Raw genomic sequence first — 16556 nt, 5'->3', positions numbered from 1 at the left:
GGAAACATGCAGGGCCAGGAAGAGGGGTGTCCTCTCAGGGACTCCTGGAGGGTACAAGTCCACACAAGTGCACACGCAGAGGGGGAAGGGCACACGTGTTCTGGAAGAGAGACCACTAAACCACAGGCCCAGCAGGGCAGCAGACATCAAAACCCCGAGTTCCCAAACTGCGTTCTAAAATACTCTGGCGCCTCCACCCCAGAAGCCACAAGCCACCCAGTGCCTGAGTGAAGGCGACCATCAGGGCACGGCCCAGCACACAGAATGGGTCATCCAACCGTCATGCTGGGGTCAGTCCAGGGGGATGCAGCTTGGGTGGCCCCTCGGGTGGCTCCTCTCCCACCCCAGCAAAAAGGCCAGGAGGCACTTTCTGGAACCAGGCACTTTTAATTGTGAAACCAAGCCTGAGTCTGATGGGCGAGGAGGGAGGGTGCACCCTGGGCACAGTGTTGGGGGAGGGGGCATCACAGTTGGAGTGAGGCCACCGGGATCCACACAATAGATCTTCAGGGTCAGCGTTAGGCGCCCAGGCTGGGGTGGGAGGGGGTGGGGCATCAGGCCCTGTGCTGGAGTCAGGGTTCCGGGCAGGGACGGGGGGACAGGATGGAGTCCCTGGGGACACTGCCCTGGGGGGGGTGGTCCTGGGGTCAGGGTCCACGGGTCAGGATGCGGACAAGGCCCAGCCCGTCAGTCATAGTCCGAGTCCTCGAACTTGGTGCTAAAGAAGGCCGCAGAGTCCTTGGCCAGCCGGGACAGGTGCAGCGCCCCGGTCACCACCAGCGCCAACAGCAGCAGAGGCGGCACCAGCGCCCACATCGTGGCCAGGATGTTGTAGCACTTGGCTTTGGAGCCGAATCGCCGGGCTGCCTCCAGGTCTCCAGCCACCTTCTGGTCTCGGGCCTGTGGACCAGGGGCAGGGCCAGGTCTCTACGCGTGCAGGGGGGAGAGGCCATCCCTGCCAGCATCAGCTTCCGAGGACCCTCTGTGGGTGGGGAGTCCTGGGGTGCCAAGAAGCCCCAGGAGCTGAAGCCTGGGGGGCTTTGGTCACTGGAGTCCCCCGAGTGTGAAACATCATTTGATGAAAGAAGCCCCCTTGCATAGCGCCCCCCAGCCTGTGCCCTCTGACGCGCCCGCCTCGCCCCGGGTAGGACCCTGCGCTTCCTGAACAGCACCTGCCGCAGCGCAACCACCCCACGAAGTGAGGAGCAGGTCCACGGCCTGGCGGATCCAGTGTCCCTCCCACCGGCGGTGCCCCCGGGACGCCCCGCCGCAGCCTCCCAGCCCCTGCACCAGCCCCGAGGGACCCCGCCCGCCCGCCCACCTTGATGGAGTAGGCCAGCGCCAGGAAGCCGAGGCAGCACAGGTTCAGGTAGAGGGTGCTGAACACCGACCAGAGCAGGTGGTCCCGGGGCGGGGGCCTCGGCGCCCCGACGGCCAGGGCCGTGTGCGCCGCGCCGTCCGCCTTGCGGGGCGCCGGGGCCCGGGGGTCCTCGCGGGGGTACGCCGTGTCCATGGGCTCCAGCGCCGTCTCCTCCGGCTCGGGCTCCCGGGGCCGGGGCACCGGGGCCGCTTATACCCGCCGCCCGCCGCCCGCCGCGGCCCCGCCGGCGCCGCCCGCTCAGTGTGACGACGAATGACGGCCCGGCCCGGGGCGCCGCCCCGCCCCCGAGCCCCGAGGCCCCGCCCCCGAGCCCCGAGGCCCCGCCCCCGAGCCCCGAGGCCCCGCCCCCCGAGGCCCGAGGCCCCGCCCCCGAGGCCCCGCCCCCGAGGCCCCGCCCCCGCCTCCGAGCCGCTGAGCCCCGCCCCGCCCCCCGGAGCCCCGCCCCCCGCGCCGCGGAGACCCCGCCCCGCCCTCGAGCCCTGGAGCCCCCGCCCCGCGAGTCTGTCCCCCGCCCCCCCGGAGCCCCCGCCCCGCCCCTCGAGAGCCTCCCTGCCCCCCGACCGCCCCGCCCCCGCCATGCTAGCCTCCCGCCCCCAGCCCCCGGAGCTCCCGCCTGCTGACCTCCCGCCCCCCGGAGTGCCGCCCCCCGCCGTCCCCAGCTCTCCCAGAGCTCCCGGAGCCCCCCCCCCACCCCCGCCACCTAGCCCCCGCCCGCTGATCGCCCCGCCCCCGCCCCCGAGCCTGCCCCCCCAGCCCCCGCCTTCCCCCCCAGGAGCCTCCCCGCTCCCCGGCCGAGCCCCAGCCGACCCCCCACCTGAGTCCCTCTGGCTCCCCGCTGCCGCCGCCGCCCTCCGCACCTGCACCCCGCGCCCCACCCCCACCCCCAAGCAGGCCCCCCCCCCCAGGTCCCAGCCCCGCTGACCCCCCAGCTCCCCCACCGCAGGCGGCTGGGGGGAGGGGCAGGGGTGTGCTCCGCCGGGGCTGCCCGCCCTGCCCACCGAGCCCCGGTCCCGCGGCCCAAAGGACTTGGAGGTGCCCCTGGGGACCCCGGTGGATGCTTGTCGCCTCAGCTGTGGAGAAGGGCTGGAGGCCCCCAGGGTTGGGCCCTCGACCCTGACCCCCAGCCCGCGCCCCAGCCCTGCCCCGGGCTCCCCGTGCTCCCCCGGCTCCCGGCGTCCAGCGCAGGGAGCGGCCCCAGGCGACCACGGGGTGGGACACAGGAGGCCCCGCGCCACCGGCCCAAGCCGGTGCTGCCCAGAGCTCTGGGCCATGGGCCCAGGGGCCGGCCCCGCTCCATGAGCCCACGGCTGCTCAGCCTCCTCGGGGCCCTCAGGGGGTGGAGGGGGAGCTCAGGGCTGTTCTGGGCCCCCTGGAGGGTCCGCAGCCTATTGGCTGACCCTTCCGTGGAGGGGACACACTTCTCGGTAAACCCCAGACGGAGACGCTTACTCTGGCAGAAGGGCCCTGGGGTCTCCCACCTAACTGCCCTGCAACCTCCTGTTGGGGTTGTTATAACGAAGTACCATAGGTTTAGGGGGCTCGTAGACAAAGGACATTTAGGGTCACAAGTCTGGAAGCTGGGAGGCAGGCAGAGTGGGCCGGTTCGGGTGAGACCCTCTTCCTGGGTGCAGTGGCTATCTCCTCACTGTGAGCCACAAGTTGGGAGGGGCTTGTGGGGTCTCCTACAACGAGGCTGATGCTATCATGACCCACTTACTTCCCAAAGCCCCCACTTCCTATGCCATCACTTTGGGTTTTAGGATTTCAACGTATAAATTCGGGAGGACACAAACCAGGGGCCGCCAGACACATGGAGCCCCATGATTTCTTGGGCCCATCACACCCCATCAGAAAGGGACCAGGATGATGCTTTGCCCATTGACATATTGTGATACTGTGATTTATAAGACATATTTTTCTTCATCCCCATTTCTGGTACAGAATCCCTAAAGCCTTGGGAATTTCTCAAGTGATCAGCTGTTTTTGTTATGTTAATGAGGCAAGTTCTGAACCCCTGGGTTGGGGACCACAGGTCGATCTGGGGACACTGCGTCTGTCTCCCCACCCCTGGCCCTGGGCATCTCTTCCATCTGGCTGCTCCCCACCTGTGTCCATTCATAGGCTGCTGGGGACATGGGAAGGAGAACGTCCCCCGACTCCATGGGCCGCTCTCGCGAATCAGTACAACCAAGAGGTCACTGTGGAGGCCAAGAAAATTAAGGCCATTCCACTTTAAGTTCAGCGTTAGCACAAGTCCAGCCATCCCAGGCCCCTGGGAATAAGAGCTGAGATTTACGTTACTTCAGTTACAGGAAGCAAACAGCTTGCAGCTACACGTCCTAGAAAGCCCCATATTAGAATAAAAACAGAGCTCAATGCCCTTGAAGGGGCCATATCAGAACGTAAACAGAACTTGAGAAATTCCTCCCCACCTCCTGGAGGTCCCCGAGACCAGCCCTGAAAACTAAGCTGAAACCCACCTCGGGGTCCAAGTCCCTGCTCCGCTGTGTCTTAGACCCAAGCTCCAGCTTGTAAATAAACCCTCGTGTGTCTGCATCAGAGTCGGCTCCTCGGTGGTTTCTCGGACTCGCGATCTTGGGCACAACAGTCACGGAGGGCTCCGGGGGGCCCCACGTGGTCAGAGCACAGGTGCGGCCCTGGCTGGTGACAAGGCTCCAGGGACAGTTGGTAAAAATGAACCCTGGCCTGAGCGACCTGCTGAGCCCTTGGGCAGAAGGGCTGGGAATGGAGGCGATGCTGACGCCCTGTGGGGTCTGACACCTGCTTAGTGCCTGTGGCCCGTCCTCTCACCCTATGCTCCCCGCCACCCCGCACATTGGAACTGGGTTAAACTTAAGTATGAAGCCGCTAGGGGGCAGTCCCGGTGGCGCAGCGGTTTAGCGCCACCTGCAGCCGGGGGTGTGCTCCTGGAGACCCGGGATAGAGTCCCACGTCGGGCTCCCTGCATGGAGCCTGCTTCTCTCTTTGCCTGTGTCTCTGCCCCTCTCTTTTGCTCTCCCTGAATAAATAAATAAATAAATCTTTAACAAAATAAATAAATAATAACCTGCCAAATGGGTTTAATTGGGAAGAGTAGAAAATTACAATTCTAGAAAGGCAAACGATGGCAAAACTGTACAAAAATCCCAAAACAGAGGAACAAAGATCTTTCATAGATTGGGGGGGGGGGGGGCTGTTGTAAAGAAGTCCATTGGAGTGACCTGGGGGCTGGGGGTCTTGGCTTCCCACTGGTTAGGCTGTCACTGTCGGGAGGGGGGGTTGCTGTGCCCCACCTGGATGGGCTGTGCTCTCCCGGGATGCCCTGTGCTCCCACCTGCTGCGGGGTGGCTGGCACTCCCTGGCTAGGTGTCAGGGATGCAGGACCGCCCTTCCCCACCTACTTAGTTACTCCCTCCAGGATTCAGGACCCTAATCTACATATGGGCCTGGGCCTAAGTCCGTCTCTACCCTAAGACACCCAAGTTCTGAATGTGGGTCTGAATGGCCCCCACCTGGGGAAGACTCTGGGGGTCGGGGCTGATGGAGGCTTGAGGACACAGGCGACCACCCGCACACACGTCACGTTCGGGACGAGACCCAGGCAGGCCCCGGGGGGCTCCTGCAGCACCGCGCATCTGCTTCCAGGCAGTTTGGTCGGCTCCAAGCTTGGCCGCGGTGCCAGGAAACCCTGAGAACCCGCCAGCGCACAGATCCCACAACGTGTCCCTCGGCGGGGCCTTGGGCGCCTGCAACCCCGGCCCAGCCGCGAGGGGACGGCCACTGCGCCGCCGCAGGGTGGGGGGGCCTGGGAGCCCCTGGGCCTCGCCCTCACCCCAGCAGCTGTGTAGTCCACTACACGCTACTGGCCTGTGTAGCACAGATGACCTGGGGCGGCGGCAGCCCTGGGGCCAGCGGGGGTCCACCCGGCCCTCCCTGACCTCCCCCAACACTGGGCACCAGGGCCAGGTCCTCTCCCCGGGGCCCGGTGCTGGGTCCATCAGGACACCTTCGGGCTCGGTGTGCGGCCACAACACCAGGACCACAGCGAGGTTTCACAGGACACCTGCAGGGTGGGGGGGTGAGGGGGGCGGTGGGCAGGAAGCAGCTGGGGGCGCCCTGGGGGTGCTGCACAGTGAACTGGGAAACGCGAGGCTGGACTGGGGTGTGGAGCCCACTGGCCCCCAGGCTGCGGCGAGAGCTCCCAGCGGCCCAGGACTGCGGGCAGCAGAGGACCTGCAGCCTTGGCTCTCGGGCGGGGCCGTGTCCTGGCTCCCGAGCTGAGCCGACCGACCCCTGAGAAGGGGGCGCAGGCCGGAAGCAGAAGGGGAAAGTCCCCACTTCCTCCGTCACCACACACGACATCCACAGAGCAGGTGGGGGGGCGGGGAGGGAAGGCAGGGGTGCGTGACCTCGCTGGCCTATGCCCGCGGGGCTGCCACATGGACCCTTGACACAAGCCGGACGCCCCTTCCGCCTGCTGGGTCCTGACCTGCGCATGCACAATGCCGCACCCCCTCCCCACCACGGACTCCAGGCAGGAAGGGGAATGGATTCCGGACAGGAGGCCTGCGACCCCTGGGATGCGGCCTGGGGGCCTGGGGGCTCTCTGTGTGGGGCCTGAGGGGCCTGCTGTGCGCGGTGGGGGCCCTGCAGCACCTGGAGTCTGGATGGGGGCGCCTCACAGGCCACAAGAGGTCCTGGGGCCACCCTGAGCCCTGGATGAGGAGGTGGGGCAGCGGGGACAGCACCTGACTTGAGAGCCTGGGACAGGGAACCCCCAGAGACCTCAGCCCTTGACCCGCCAGCACCCGCCCAGCCCCGCCCAGCACCTGTGTAGCCTGACACCAATCTTTGGTTCCGCTTTCCGCCCTCCTGGACCCAGCCAATTCCCAACTCCCTGAGCACCAAAATATGAATTTTCAGAGAAAAGGAAACCACTGGGGAAGGTGGGGCCCAGAGCTGCCTCCCGCGTCCGCCCCCCACGAGCTGCATCGCCCACCATGAGCGGCAACCCTCTCCCATCCGGGGAGGCACAGCCCCTGCAGGTGGAGCAGAGCCCATCGGGGGGTCTGAGCCGACCAGGGGGAGCACAGCCCCCCCCCCCACAGTGACAGCCTAACCAGTGGGAAGCCAGGACCCCCAACCCCAGGTCACTCCAATGGACTTCTCCTTTACAACAGCCCCTCCCTCCCCCCCCAATCTATGAAAGATCTTTGTTCCTCTGTTTTGGGATTTTTGTACAGTTGTGCCATCGTTTGCCTTTCTAGAATTGTAATTTTCTACTCGTCCCGATTAAACCCATTTGGCAAAAAAATAAAATAAAAAATAAAAAATAAACCCATTTGGCGGTCAAATAACGGCAGCTTTAACCTTAGTTTAACCCAGTTCCAACGTGCGGGGGGAGGACGGGCCACACGCACTAAGCAGCGTCAGACCCCGCAGGGCGTCAGCATCGCCTCCATTCCCAGCCCTTCTGCCCAAGGGTCAGCGGGTCGCAAGGGCCAGGGTTCATTTTTACCAACTGTCCCTGGACCCTCGTCACCAGCCGGGGCCGCACCTGTGCTCTGACCACGTGGGCCCCCCCCGGAGCCCTCCGTGGCCTCTTGGTTGTACTGATTCGCGAGAGTGGCCCAAGGAGTCGGGAGACGTTCTCCTTCCCACGTCCCTAGCGGCTCATGCAAGGACGTGGGTCGGGAGCAGACAGATGGAAGAGATGCCAGGGCGGGGGTGGGGAGACGTCCACGGCCGTTCCAGGCACAGCACTGTCCCCACGTCGGCCGAGGTCCCCAAGCCAGGGGTTCAGAACCTCGCCCTTAGGGTTCCCGGTGCGGGGGGTGGCCCGTTCGCGGGTGGGGCATCGCCGCGGGCACGGGCCCCGGCCTGAGGGGCAGGCACAGTCACGTTCTCGCAGCTCTTGGGAGGATGGTCACAGCGGGCAAAACCGTCCCTGAGCTGTGGTGCCGGGAGCAGGGTCCTGCTGGGAGGCGACCCTCTCGTGCTGCCTACAAAGCCCTTCGAGGTGATGCTTTTGCAAACCGGAGGACGGAGCTGAGGCCTCCCGCAGGCCAGGGCGGCCCACGGGCAGGTGCTGGCTGCGGAGCGCGGGGCGGAGGGGCTCCACCCCTGAGTGCTTCCTCGAGGCCACGCGCTCCGGGGCCGCCAGGTGCCCGGGCCCCAGGGTGGGTGGCGGGGTGAGGCCGCGGATGAGCCTCGGAGGCATCGCAGCACCTCCCAAGGGCGCTCTGGAGGGAACAGTTTCTTCCGGCCACGGGGGCAGCGGTCCCGGGATGAAGACGGACAGGCGTCCACGCCGAGACGCCCGGGGCGGCCCAGAGTAGGGGCGGGGAAGGGAGGACGGACACGCTCCTCGGCAGCAAGGGATCCGTCAGGTGCCGCGGATCCGGGAAGGTGGGGCTGCCCTGCCCACCCGGCCGGGGTCTCACCCCACTGGCCTCTTGGGGCCGGGATCGCCTCCTTCACCGACTGGATGGCTGATGGGCCAGCGTGCCCCCCTCCACCAAGGGTACCCTGAGTCTCCCCCGTGCATCTGCGAGTTAGGACGCCGGATGCGGGGCAGGGACGCGGGACTGGGGAACCGCAGCCGGAGCCCCAGTGCTCGGGGTCTGCATTGGGGCAGCCACAGTGTCCCCGATACGGAGGCCACGACACGAGGAGGTGATGATGTGACCCCACTCGGGGCAAGGGTACACCCCAACTCGAGAGCAGGGACACGGAGCTTATACCGCTGGACGTAGAGGCTACGCTCCTGGCAGCAGGTGTCCCGCCACCTTCCCCGCCACGGGGTCCCTGGGAGCTAGGAACAGCCTGAATCTACTGCCGCTCTTCCCCACACGAGCCATCGGTCAGGGCGCAGACTTCTGGGGAGCAGGGACCCCTCCCACGCCGCCCTCCTGTGTCCCCGCAGCCAGAGGCTAGATGCAGGCCAGGCCCCGACGAGCCCACCTGGCACACACGCCGGAGCAGGTGCAGGTGGGCGACGGGCCGAGGGTGGGCAGCGGGGCCGCGGGCGTCTCCAAGGGCCCCCCAGCGAGAGTGCAGCAGGTCACAGGCACGTGCTTTATTGACACCAGCGCTAGAGGGACGTGAAGGTGACAGTGCGACGGGAGGGGCCCCGAGGCCTCCGGCGCCGACTACGACCCTCCGTAATGTTTTACCATCTCGGAAACTGTTTCGAAAATCACCAGGGAGCCGGTTGAGACAAGAATGACGAAGGTGACGGTCAGGAGGAGGCCCAGGACCAGCGCCCAGATGTTGAGGCACCTGGCGGTGGAGGCGAAGCTCTGCGCCCCGGTCAGGTCGCCCGCCATCTTCCGGTCCCTGGTCTGGGGACGACACGCGGACATGGGGTGAGGGGCGGGTCCTCCCAGACCAGGGACTCAGGGGCGCCCTGGCGGGCCCTGCCCTTCACCCCCACCCAGGACCCCGTCCCCCTCCCTGGAGCCTGAGCAGGTCGGGGCCCCAGGGCCTGTCCCTCCTGGGGCCTCCACGTCCTTCCTCGGCCCTGAGCCCCCCTGGACACCCCGGGGTCACCCCTGCCCGGCTCTGGCCCCTCCCTGGCCTCAGTTTCCCCTGAAGTCCCTTCTTCTTCCTGGGGGGGCTTTGGGGCCACACGGGAAGCCCAGGGATGTGGTTTCTAGTATTGGTCAGTAGGGGAACCCGTGGGACCCTGGGCGTAGGGCTGCTGCAGCCTCCCTGCAGGTACAGGCGCCCCCATCCCCACCCCGCACCCCAGGGACTCCCCCTCCCACCCCCACCCACCTTCACGGAGTAGGCGAAGGCCACGAAGCCCAGGCAACACCAGTTCATGAAGACGGTGTTGAACAGGGACCAGACGACGTGGTCGGGCACGACTGTGTCACCGCGGATGTTGATCACGGTGGTGGTAGCGGGAGCTGCGCTCTGGGGCGCCCCGACCCGAGGACCACCACCTCGTACTCCTCCTTGAGCATCTCGTAGGTGGGGGGGCCGGCGGCGCGGGCGCCAGGGAGCAAGGGCCGAGGGGCGCGGCTCATGGTGGCAGGTGCAGCTCACAGGATGCGGACGCGGGAGGCAGCTCGGGGCCCCACCTTCCCCAGTGGTTTCCTTTCCCCAAAGTTTCTGTTTCCTGGCTTTTCTGAAAGTGGTGAACTGGCCAGGTACCAGGAGGGTGGCCCCAGACCCGGTGTCAGGTTACAGGGGGCCGGGCGGGGCAGGCTGAGGACAGGTGGTCCTGGCTCTCTCCCTGCTCAGGGGTGTGCAGGGGGTCCCCGGGCCTGTTCCCCCGCCTCCCACTCCCCGCACCCTTGACCTGCCCCCGCTGGTCTCGGCTTATTACTAAAAAGGGTGGAGACGGGCCGCCTGCGGGTGCTCCCTGATCCCAAGGAGCCTCCGCTGGAGCTTCCAGCAAACTTTGGAAAACTTGTAAAATAGGAGACTTGGGAATCACACACCACAAGCGTAGCCTCCTGGGCACAAGGTGTCAGGTTGTCAGGTGCGTGTTGGAGGCCGAGGGACAGGTGGAAGGGGGTCGGGCCGGGGGAGTGCAGGGAGAGAGAGAGCTGGCCCTGGGGGGAACCCTGGCCAGGAGCATGCCGGGAGCCGGAGCACCCAGGAAATCAGCGGGCGGCCCCAGGTCACCCGGTCGGCAGGCAGGGGGCAGGGTGACTGCAGGCGCCGGCCTGTGACCTGGGTGTCTCTGAGGACGTAGGGACTTGCCTTCCAAGGAGGGGACAGGAGCCAGTGGGGGTGCTGGAGGCTGCTGAGGGAGGGAGCCGGGCCGGGGCTGCCCCACTGTGGACCCCGCAGCCTGGACACCCCAGGCAGGTGCCCGACAGGGTCCCACCCTGACACCGGCCTGCGGCCACGCATTCCCGCAGCCTCTGCAGGCTGCCGTGTAGACCGGGCCCAGCACCCACCCCCTCTGGGGCCTCCCACACCACTGCCTGTGCGAAGTGCCCCCTGCCCGGGGAGAGGAGCCGAGGACGGCCCCACACCCCACGCCCCAAGCCCCCCGCCCACGCCCCCCGTGTGGCCCAGGCTCTGGCCCCAGCTCACACCCAAGCCCCATGACCCCCAGCGGCCGGGAGACCCTTGGCAGGGCCCTGGGCAGCCACTGCATCCTGCGGGCAGGGCCGCGGTGGGGGGACGGGTCCCTCCTCTCAGGTTTCCTGTCCAAGGGCTTAGTTGCGGGGTGTGGTTGTCGCTTCTGCCGTCAGCGCACAGGGGAGAGCTCTGTGCCTCCCCAGCCCGGCTCGCGGCTCCCACACACCTGGAAGGCAGAGCCTGACCCTGGGGACCCAGGCTGTGCTGGACTCGTGGCGTCCTTGGGTCAGGGACCCCCCAGGACCCTGGCCAGGCCTTGCTCCTACCAGGCACCAGCACCAGCCAAGCCCGAGGACGTGCCTGCCCCCCGGAGCCCCACACTGGGCAGGGGGCTGGTGTGCTCAGGCCCAGGGCACCGGGGGCTCCCCGCACATCCCCCGGCCCCGGGAGGGAGGTCACAGCATGTCACACACAGGGCTCTTTATTCAAGTCGGCTGCACACAGGCCAGTCTGTGCACCTGGAGCAGAGGGCTGGGGGCTGGGGCGCAGCCGGCGGGCGAGGAGGGGCCCAGGGCGTCCTGCGGGGGCTCTTAGTGGTAGCGGCCGCTCTCCTGCATGACCTGTAACAGGGCCCCGTAGGCCGCGGCATAGGCCATGCCCAGAAGGACAATGGATATGATGCCCAGGACCAGTGCCCAGATGTTGAGGCACCTGGCGGTGGAGGCGAAGCTCTGCGCCCCGGTCAGGTCGCCCACCATCTTCCGGTCCCTGGCCTGGGGACGACACGCAGACAGTGGGGTGAGGGGCGGGTCCTCCCAGACCAGGGACTCAGGGGCGCCCTGGCGGGCCCTGCCCTTCACCCCCACCTGGGACCCCGTCCACCTCCCTGGAGCCTGAGCAGGTCGGGGCCCCGGGGCCTGTCCGTTCTGGGGCCTCCACGTCCTTCCTCGGCCCTCGGCCCCCTCTGGACACCCCGGGGTCACCCCTGCCCGGCTCTGGGCCCCTCCCTGGCCACTCGCCCCGTCAGGCTGAGCAGCGTTCAGGGCAGTGGCTTCCTCTGGCCCAGACTCGGGTTCCAAATTCGATGTGCGGAGGCTCCAGGGGGTAGGAGAGCTTCTGGGGATGGTGGGCACAGGGGGACCCTGCCCTCCGCTGGCACCACGTGTGGCCTCCCCGCGCCTTCCTGGGGCCAGCCACATGGGCCGCGCACTCACCACGCACACGTGGGCTCCCGCGAGCGCCCTCTGGGCGGGAGTCCCTGAGGTTGGCACCCTGGGCGGAGGCCCCGGCCCGCACCCACCCACCTTCACGGAGTAGACGAAGGCCACGAAGCCCAGGCAGAACGAGTTCAGGAAGATGGTGTTGAACAGGGACCAGACGACATGGTCGGGCACGACCGTCTCCTCCGGGACGTTGATCACCGTGGTCGTCGCAGGAGCCGTGCTCAGGAGGGCCCCCCGCACGTCCACCTTGTTCTGCATCATCTCTCGAGGGGAGGCACAGGCGTGCCCGGGGAAGAAGAGTGCAGGTGGCCATGTGGCCCCAAGCAGGTGTGGCCGGGAGCTGGGCAGGGCCTGGGGGTAGGTTGGGCTTGGTTTCCTGGTGCTGTGCAGGCTCCGTGGGCGGGGGCTAGGCCGGGCTGCTTGGCCTAACTGTCACTCACTGTCATCTGCGTGACTCATATCTTATTGGCCTTGATCTATTGTCCCGTCAACGGCCTCACACAAGGTGCTGCTGCACCCACTGGCAGCGGGGGGCCCTGGGCCTCCGGCACATTCCTGCCTTGCATTTGCGGGCCTGGCGCTTAGGTGCAGGATGTGCGTGTGGCACCTGACGTGGGTGCCCTCTGGGTCCGCCGTCGCCGCCCGGGGCCTGTGCCCAGCGCCTGGCGGTCGCAGGTCCCCGTGCGCCCCTTGGGGCTACCCTCCGCGGGGCTGCCGCGTGTCTGCGCATCTGGGATTCTCCCTGGGCTCGTGTGCTGCAGCCGCATCTCAGGCGTCTTAGTGTCTGTGGCTGCTTTGTTCCTCCCTGGGGCCCCGGAGACCCTGTCGTGTGGACGCAGGGCCTGTGTCCTGCAGCGGTGACATGCTGGCGCGCAGCTGCTGGCTCGCGGGCCGCCGTGGGCGACGCGGGGCACGGCCGTCCTGGGCACCTCGCAGCAGCTCTGCGTCCCCTGTGGGCATCTTCCCTCTGGGCTGCGCCCTCTGTCACCACGGCCGGCCCTCGGTCCTGGGGTTGCAGGGAGGTGACCTGGCCCCGCAGGGCCTCCCGCAGCGCTCAGCTAGTGCCCACGTCCTGGGGTGCCCCGAGCTCCCAGGCCCGCTGTGGGGGTGTGTGTGTCCCCCGGGATCAGGTCCCAGCTACCAGGACCGCGGCCTGCCCGCCACACCACTCCCCACGCCCCACTGGCCCCAGCGGCTGGTGGCCTTGGGCTCCCCTGAGGCCGCGGAGGACAGCCTGCTCCGGGCAGACGTCCCAGCACCGGGTCCCTGCCAGCCGGGAGCGCCAGGCCCTGTCCTGTCCCTGGTCCCCCACGGGGCGCGGGGCGGGGTCCCGGGAGCTCAGGACTCTGGGGCCCTCGCCAGGTCTCCCACAGACGCTCGTGTCCCCTTGATCCACTGCAGCGACGTCCTCCTCAGCGCCAGATCTTCCACGTCCGCGTAGATGCGGCCTGTCCTCTTACGGACGGCCTGTTGGGATGAAGCCTCGCGGCTTCCTGGGCCCCGAGCCCCTTCCCTCAGCCCCGCGGCCTTGGACCCGGCTCTTTGGGGTCCTTTCCCGTTGTCCAGGCCACGTCGGACTCTTGCTGGTGCCTGGCGGCTGCTCCCTCCAGAGCATGGGCCATCTTCCCTCGGGTGCCTCAGCGGTTTCTGGTGGAAACTCGGTCCGCAGGACATGCGGCAGCAATTCCGGCTCTGGTTTCCGGTTCCCAGGTTCGTTCTTGCCTCTCGCTCTAACATGAGTGCCTGGCTTGGGTAGTTTTTCTCCCCTGTGACCCCAGCCCAAGGCCACATGTTGTGTTGGCAGGGACGCGGGACCACGTCCTCCTGAGCCCCCCTAACTGGTCACTGATCCCTCTACCATTTCAACCCTGCCTTGTTGTATAAATCGCTCTGCACATTAATCCAACCAAGGTCTGGCTCCTTCGAAGGAATATTTTCTGATGTGAATGTTTGATATTTTTCCGACCCCAGGAATGTTCACTCCACGTATGTATTCCAGGGTTCGTTCTGCGGATGAGCTGACCCACAGCTGAGATTGTGTCTTCCCTGAGTCCCGGCCTGTCCCCCCTTTATTGCGGGCTGCACCGTTTCTGAGAGTCCCCTTGGCTTGAACCTCAGGCTCTGTTGCAGAGGAAAGCAGTGTCTGGGGGAGAGGTCAGGAACTACCTGCTTCTAAGCCCTGCCTCTCTTCCCAGCAAGACATCTGAGCCACTTCCCTGGAGCGGCGGTGGGAACTTGGCTCTGAGGAGCCGAGTGCTCAGTGGACAGAGAGCATTGCTCTCAGGACCCAAAGGACAGCCGGGGTCCCCCATCTCTGTGCTGCAAGGCCCAGGCACAGCTTCTATGCAAAGATGGGGATGGGGAGCTGGGCAGAGGGAGCCCCAGTCTCTGGACTTCACTCTCCTGGGGCTCGGCAGAGACTCAGCAGTAGGCAGCCAGGCAAGGCGAAGTCCCTCCTCCCAGGATGAAGCCCTCTGGATGCTGCTAGGGGAGGGGAGCCCTGTGTCTGGCCTCTTCAGTCTGGAGAGGAGTCTGCACCTTGAGGACCTGGCAGAGTGATGGAGGAAGGGGGAGGGAGAAGGAGGGAAGGGGAAGGGAAGGGGAAGGAGGGTGGGGGAGGAGGAGAGGGGAAAGGAGAGAGGAGTGGGAGGGGGGAGGCAGAGAGTGGGAGAGGGAGAGCAGGAGGGGGAGGGAAAGGGAAGGAGGGGGAGGGAAGGGGAGGGAGGGAGAGGGAAAGAGGGGGAGGGAAGGGGAGGGAGGGAAGGGGAAGGAGGAGGAGGGAAGGGGAAGGAGGGGGAGGGAAGGGGAAGGAGGGGGAGGGAAGGGGAAGGAGGAGAAGGGAAGGGGAGGGAGGGGGAGGGAAGGGGAAGGAGGGGGAGGGAAGAGAAGAGAGGGAAGGGGAGGGAGGAAGGGAAGGAGGGACAGGGAAGGGCAGGGAGGGGGAGGGCAGAGGAGAAAGGGTATAACCTTCCTTCCTAGTCAGCAGTTCTTACTGTTCTAAGTTTTCATAGACGTTCTTGAACCTCGGTTTCTTCACCTGCTGGTCATCCCTACGGCCGTCTCAGGGGGCCTTACGCGCTCACGTCCTGTCACTGTCACCGGCGTGGCTGTGGCGTGGGCCGCGCGGGGAGCCGTTCCGAGTGTGTCCGAGGCATTTCTCTGTGGTCTGACGGCCTCACTGACCCGGAGGGAGCTCCAGGGCCCTGGGCCCGGTGAGGGCAGTGGCACCCCAAAGAGGTCGTGCCTCCCTGTGAGACTGGGGCGAGGCTGAGGCTGCCTGGCCCTCCACCGGGGTGTCCACTTGGCCTGCGGGGTGCATTCCAGGACCCAGTGAGAGACTCTGTGCTGCAGGCGGGGTTGCCCAGGTGGGCGCCGGTCGCACCCCGAGTGCGCTGACTGCCCTGGGAGCACCTCACCGCCCCTGGGAGCACCTCGGGTATTCTGAAAACGGTTGGCTTTAATGAGGTGACCGGATTGGTCGCAATTGGTCAACTTCTTGTGTGTCCCAAGTGACACAGGTGGAAAGTGGCCCAGGCTGGTGAAAACCTCGCAGCACCCCCAGCCCCCTGCCCCCCCGCCCGACTCTCCGTCATAGCCGGTGGCTGCTGCCTGGCCCGGGCCGTGGCTCCAGGGGTGGGGACACGGAGGGCTGTGGCTTCGGGAGCTGCAGCGGCAGGGACAGGCCACGAGCCAGGCTGTGCCACTGGGAGACACCCGCGGGGAAGGAGGGCAGTGTGGCCCCCGCGGCGGGGAGTCGGGGTGCAGGGGGCGCTCGGGGGCCCCCAGGCCGGGCTCAACCTGGGCAGGTGTGGGGGGCAGTGGGCGAGGCGCCTCCTCCCCGCGCCTCGGGTTTGCCTTATACTCCTTCACTCGTGAGTCATTTCCATTCATTTATTTAATATTTTCACATATGAGCTTTGTGTCTTTCTCGGGATATCATTTGCCACAAGGGTTATGCGTGTTTAACGTACGTAAATATATTAACGAAATATTTCTGACCGGACAGGTATCTTACCGATCTGTTGCGTCAGGATGACCTGGAAGCCCTGCTGAGCAGGAGGTGGTGACCAGGTTGGGGTGCAAGCCGCCGGAGGCTTGAGGCTGGGCCCCCCCAAAGCCTCTGGCAAGGACTGGGCGGCTGTGGGCTGCTGGCGCTGAACGTGGGCACTCACGGCTCGCACCCACGGCTCGGCAAGGGCAGCTGAAGCACCGTCGGCGGCCGCCTGGACTCAAGGCCACGGGCCGGACACAGCAGCCTCCCCAAGCGAGCAGGACGAGCCGCGGGCAGGGGCCTCGTCCCCAGGCCGCCAGATCCTGTCGCCGACAATGGCCACTTTCGGACTGGAATTATCGGGCAAAGAGTCACAAATCCCTGGCGCACACGCAGAGGGAAGCATTCGGCCCGGGCTGCTCCCAGGGGCCGGACTTGCTAGATGAAGTTTTCGGGTGTGATCAAGAAACCCCAAGAACTGGTGCCCAACAAGTTAGACAAAATATGAGAATAGTGTTCTACTAAGGGAGACTATAGAGAAGGAGAAAGCACTTTTACAAGAACCAAATAGAGATTCTGAAGTTGGGAAGCGCACTCACGAGCTGAGAAATCACACGGGGCCGGGAGCACATCTGACCCACGGGAAGAGTCCGTGAGCGAGCACGACGGCAGGTAATCGGGGTCACCCCGCCTGAAGAAGGCAGACGAATCGGTTCGGAGGCCTGTGGGACGCCAACCGCGGGACCACGTGCGTGTGAGGGCCCCAGGCAGGCATGAGAGAAAGCACAGAACAAGCATTTGAAGAAAGAATGGCCGAAAGCTTCCCGGATTTGATGGGAAACCTCCCCCCCCCAACTAAACCTCACATCTAAGAAGCGCCAGGAATTCAAAGAATGACCCCGAAGAGATGCGCATGTAG

At 66.1% G+C, this 16556-nt stretch overlaps 3 protein-coding genes across 3 annotated transcripts; all 3 read right to left on the bottom strand.

Annotated features, from left to right (window-relative positions):
• Positions 1–367: 367 nt before the first annotated feature.
• On the bottom strand, positions 368–1628 carry IFITM5 (interferon induced transmembrane protein 5). Its single transcript, XM_072791279.1, has 2 exons — positions 1322–1628; positions 368–900 (listed from the first exon to the last, which is right to left on the bottom strand). The coding sequence occupies exons 1-2, from the start codon at positions 1511–1513 to the stop codon at positions 688–690; spliced, it is 405 nt and encodes a 134-aa protein (XP_072647380.1). The 5' UTR covers positions 1514–1628; the 3' UTR covers positions 368–687.
• A 6816-nt stretch (positions 1629–8444) lies between these two features.
• LOC140613504 (interferon-induced transmembrane protein 1-like) lies at positions 8445–10324 on the bottom strand. The gene is given in 3 exon segments (XM_072791998.1): positions 8445–8724; positions 9161–9316; positions 9319–10324. Coding segments are annotated over 3 exon segments (444 nt in total). The 5' UTR covers positions 9415–10324; the 3' UTR covers positions 8445–8532.
• Positions 10325–10888: 564 nt separating this feature from the next.
• LOC140613503 (interferon-induced transmembrane protein 1-like) lies at positions 10889–11994 on the bottom strand. Its single transcript, XM_072791997.1, has 2 exons — positions 11728–11994; positions 10889–11196 (listed from the first exon to the last, which is right to left on the bottom strand). The coding sequence occupies exons 1-2, from the start codon at positions 11905–11907 to the stop codon at positions 11014–11016; spliced, it is 363 nt and encodes a 120-aa protein (XP_072648098.1). The 5' UTR covers positions 11908–11994; the 3' UTR covers positions 10889–11013.
• Positions 11995–16556: the final 4562 nt, after the last annotated feature.

This window comes from Canis lupus, chromosome 21, assembly GCF_048164855.1.
Source record: "Canis lupus baileyi chromosome 21, mCanLup2.hap1, whole genome shotgun sequence".
Taxonomy (NCBI): Eukaryota; Metazoa; Chordata; class Mammalia; order Carnivora; family Canidae; genus Canis; species Canis lupus.
Note: the sequence above shows the minus strand (reverse complement) of the source record. Positions and strands in the feature narration are given on the sequence as shown.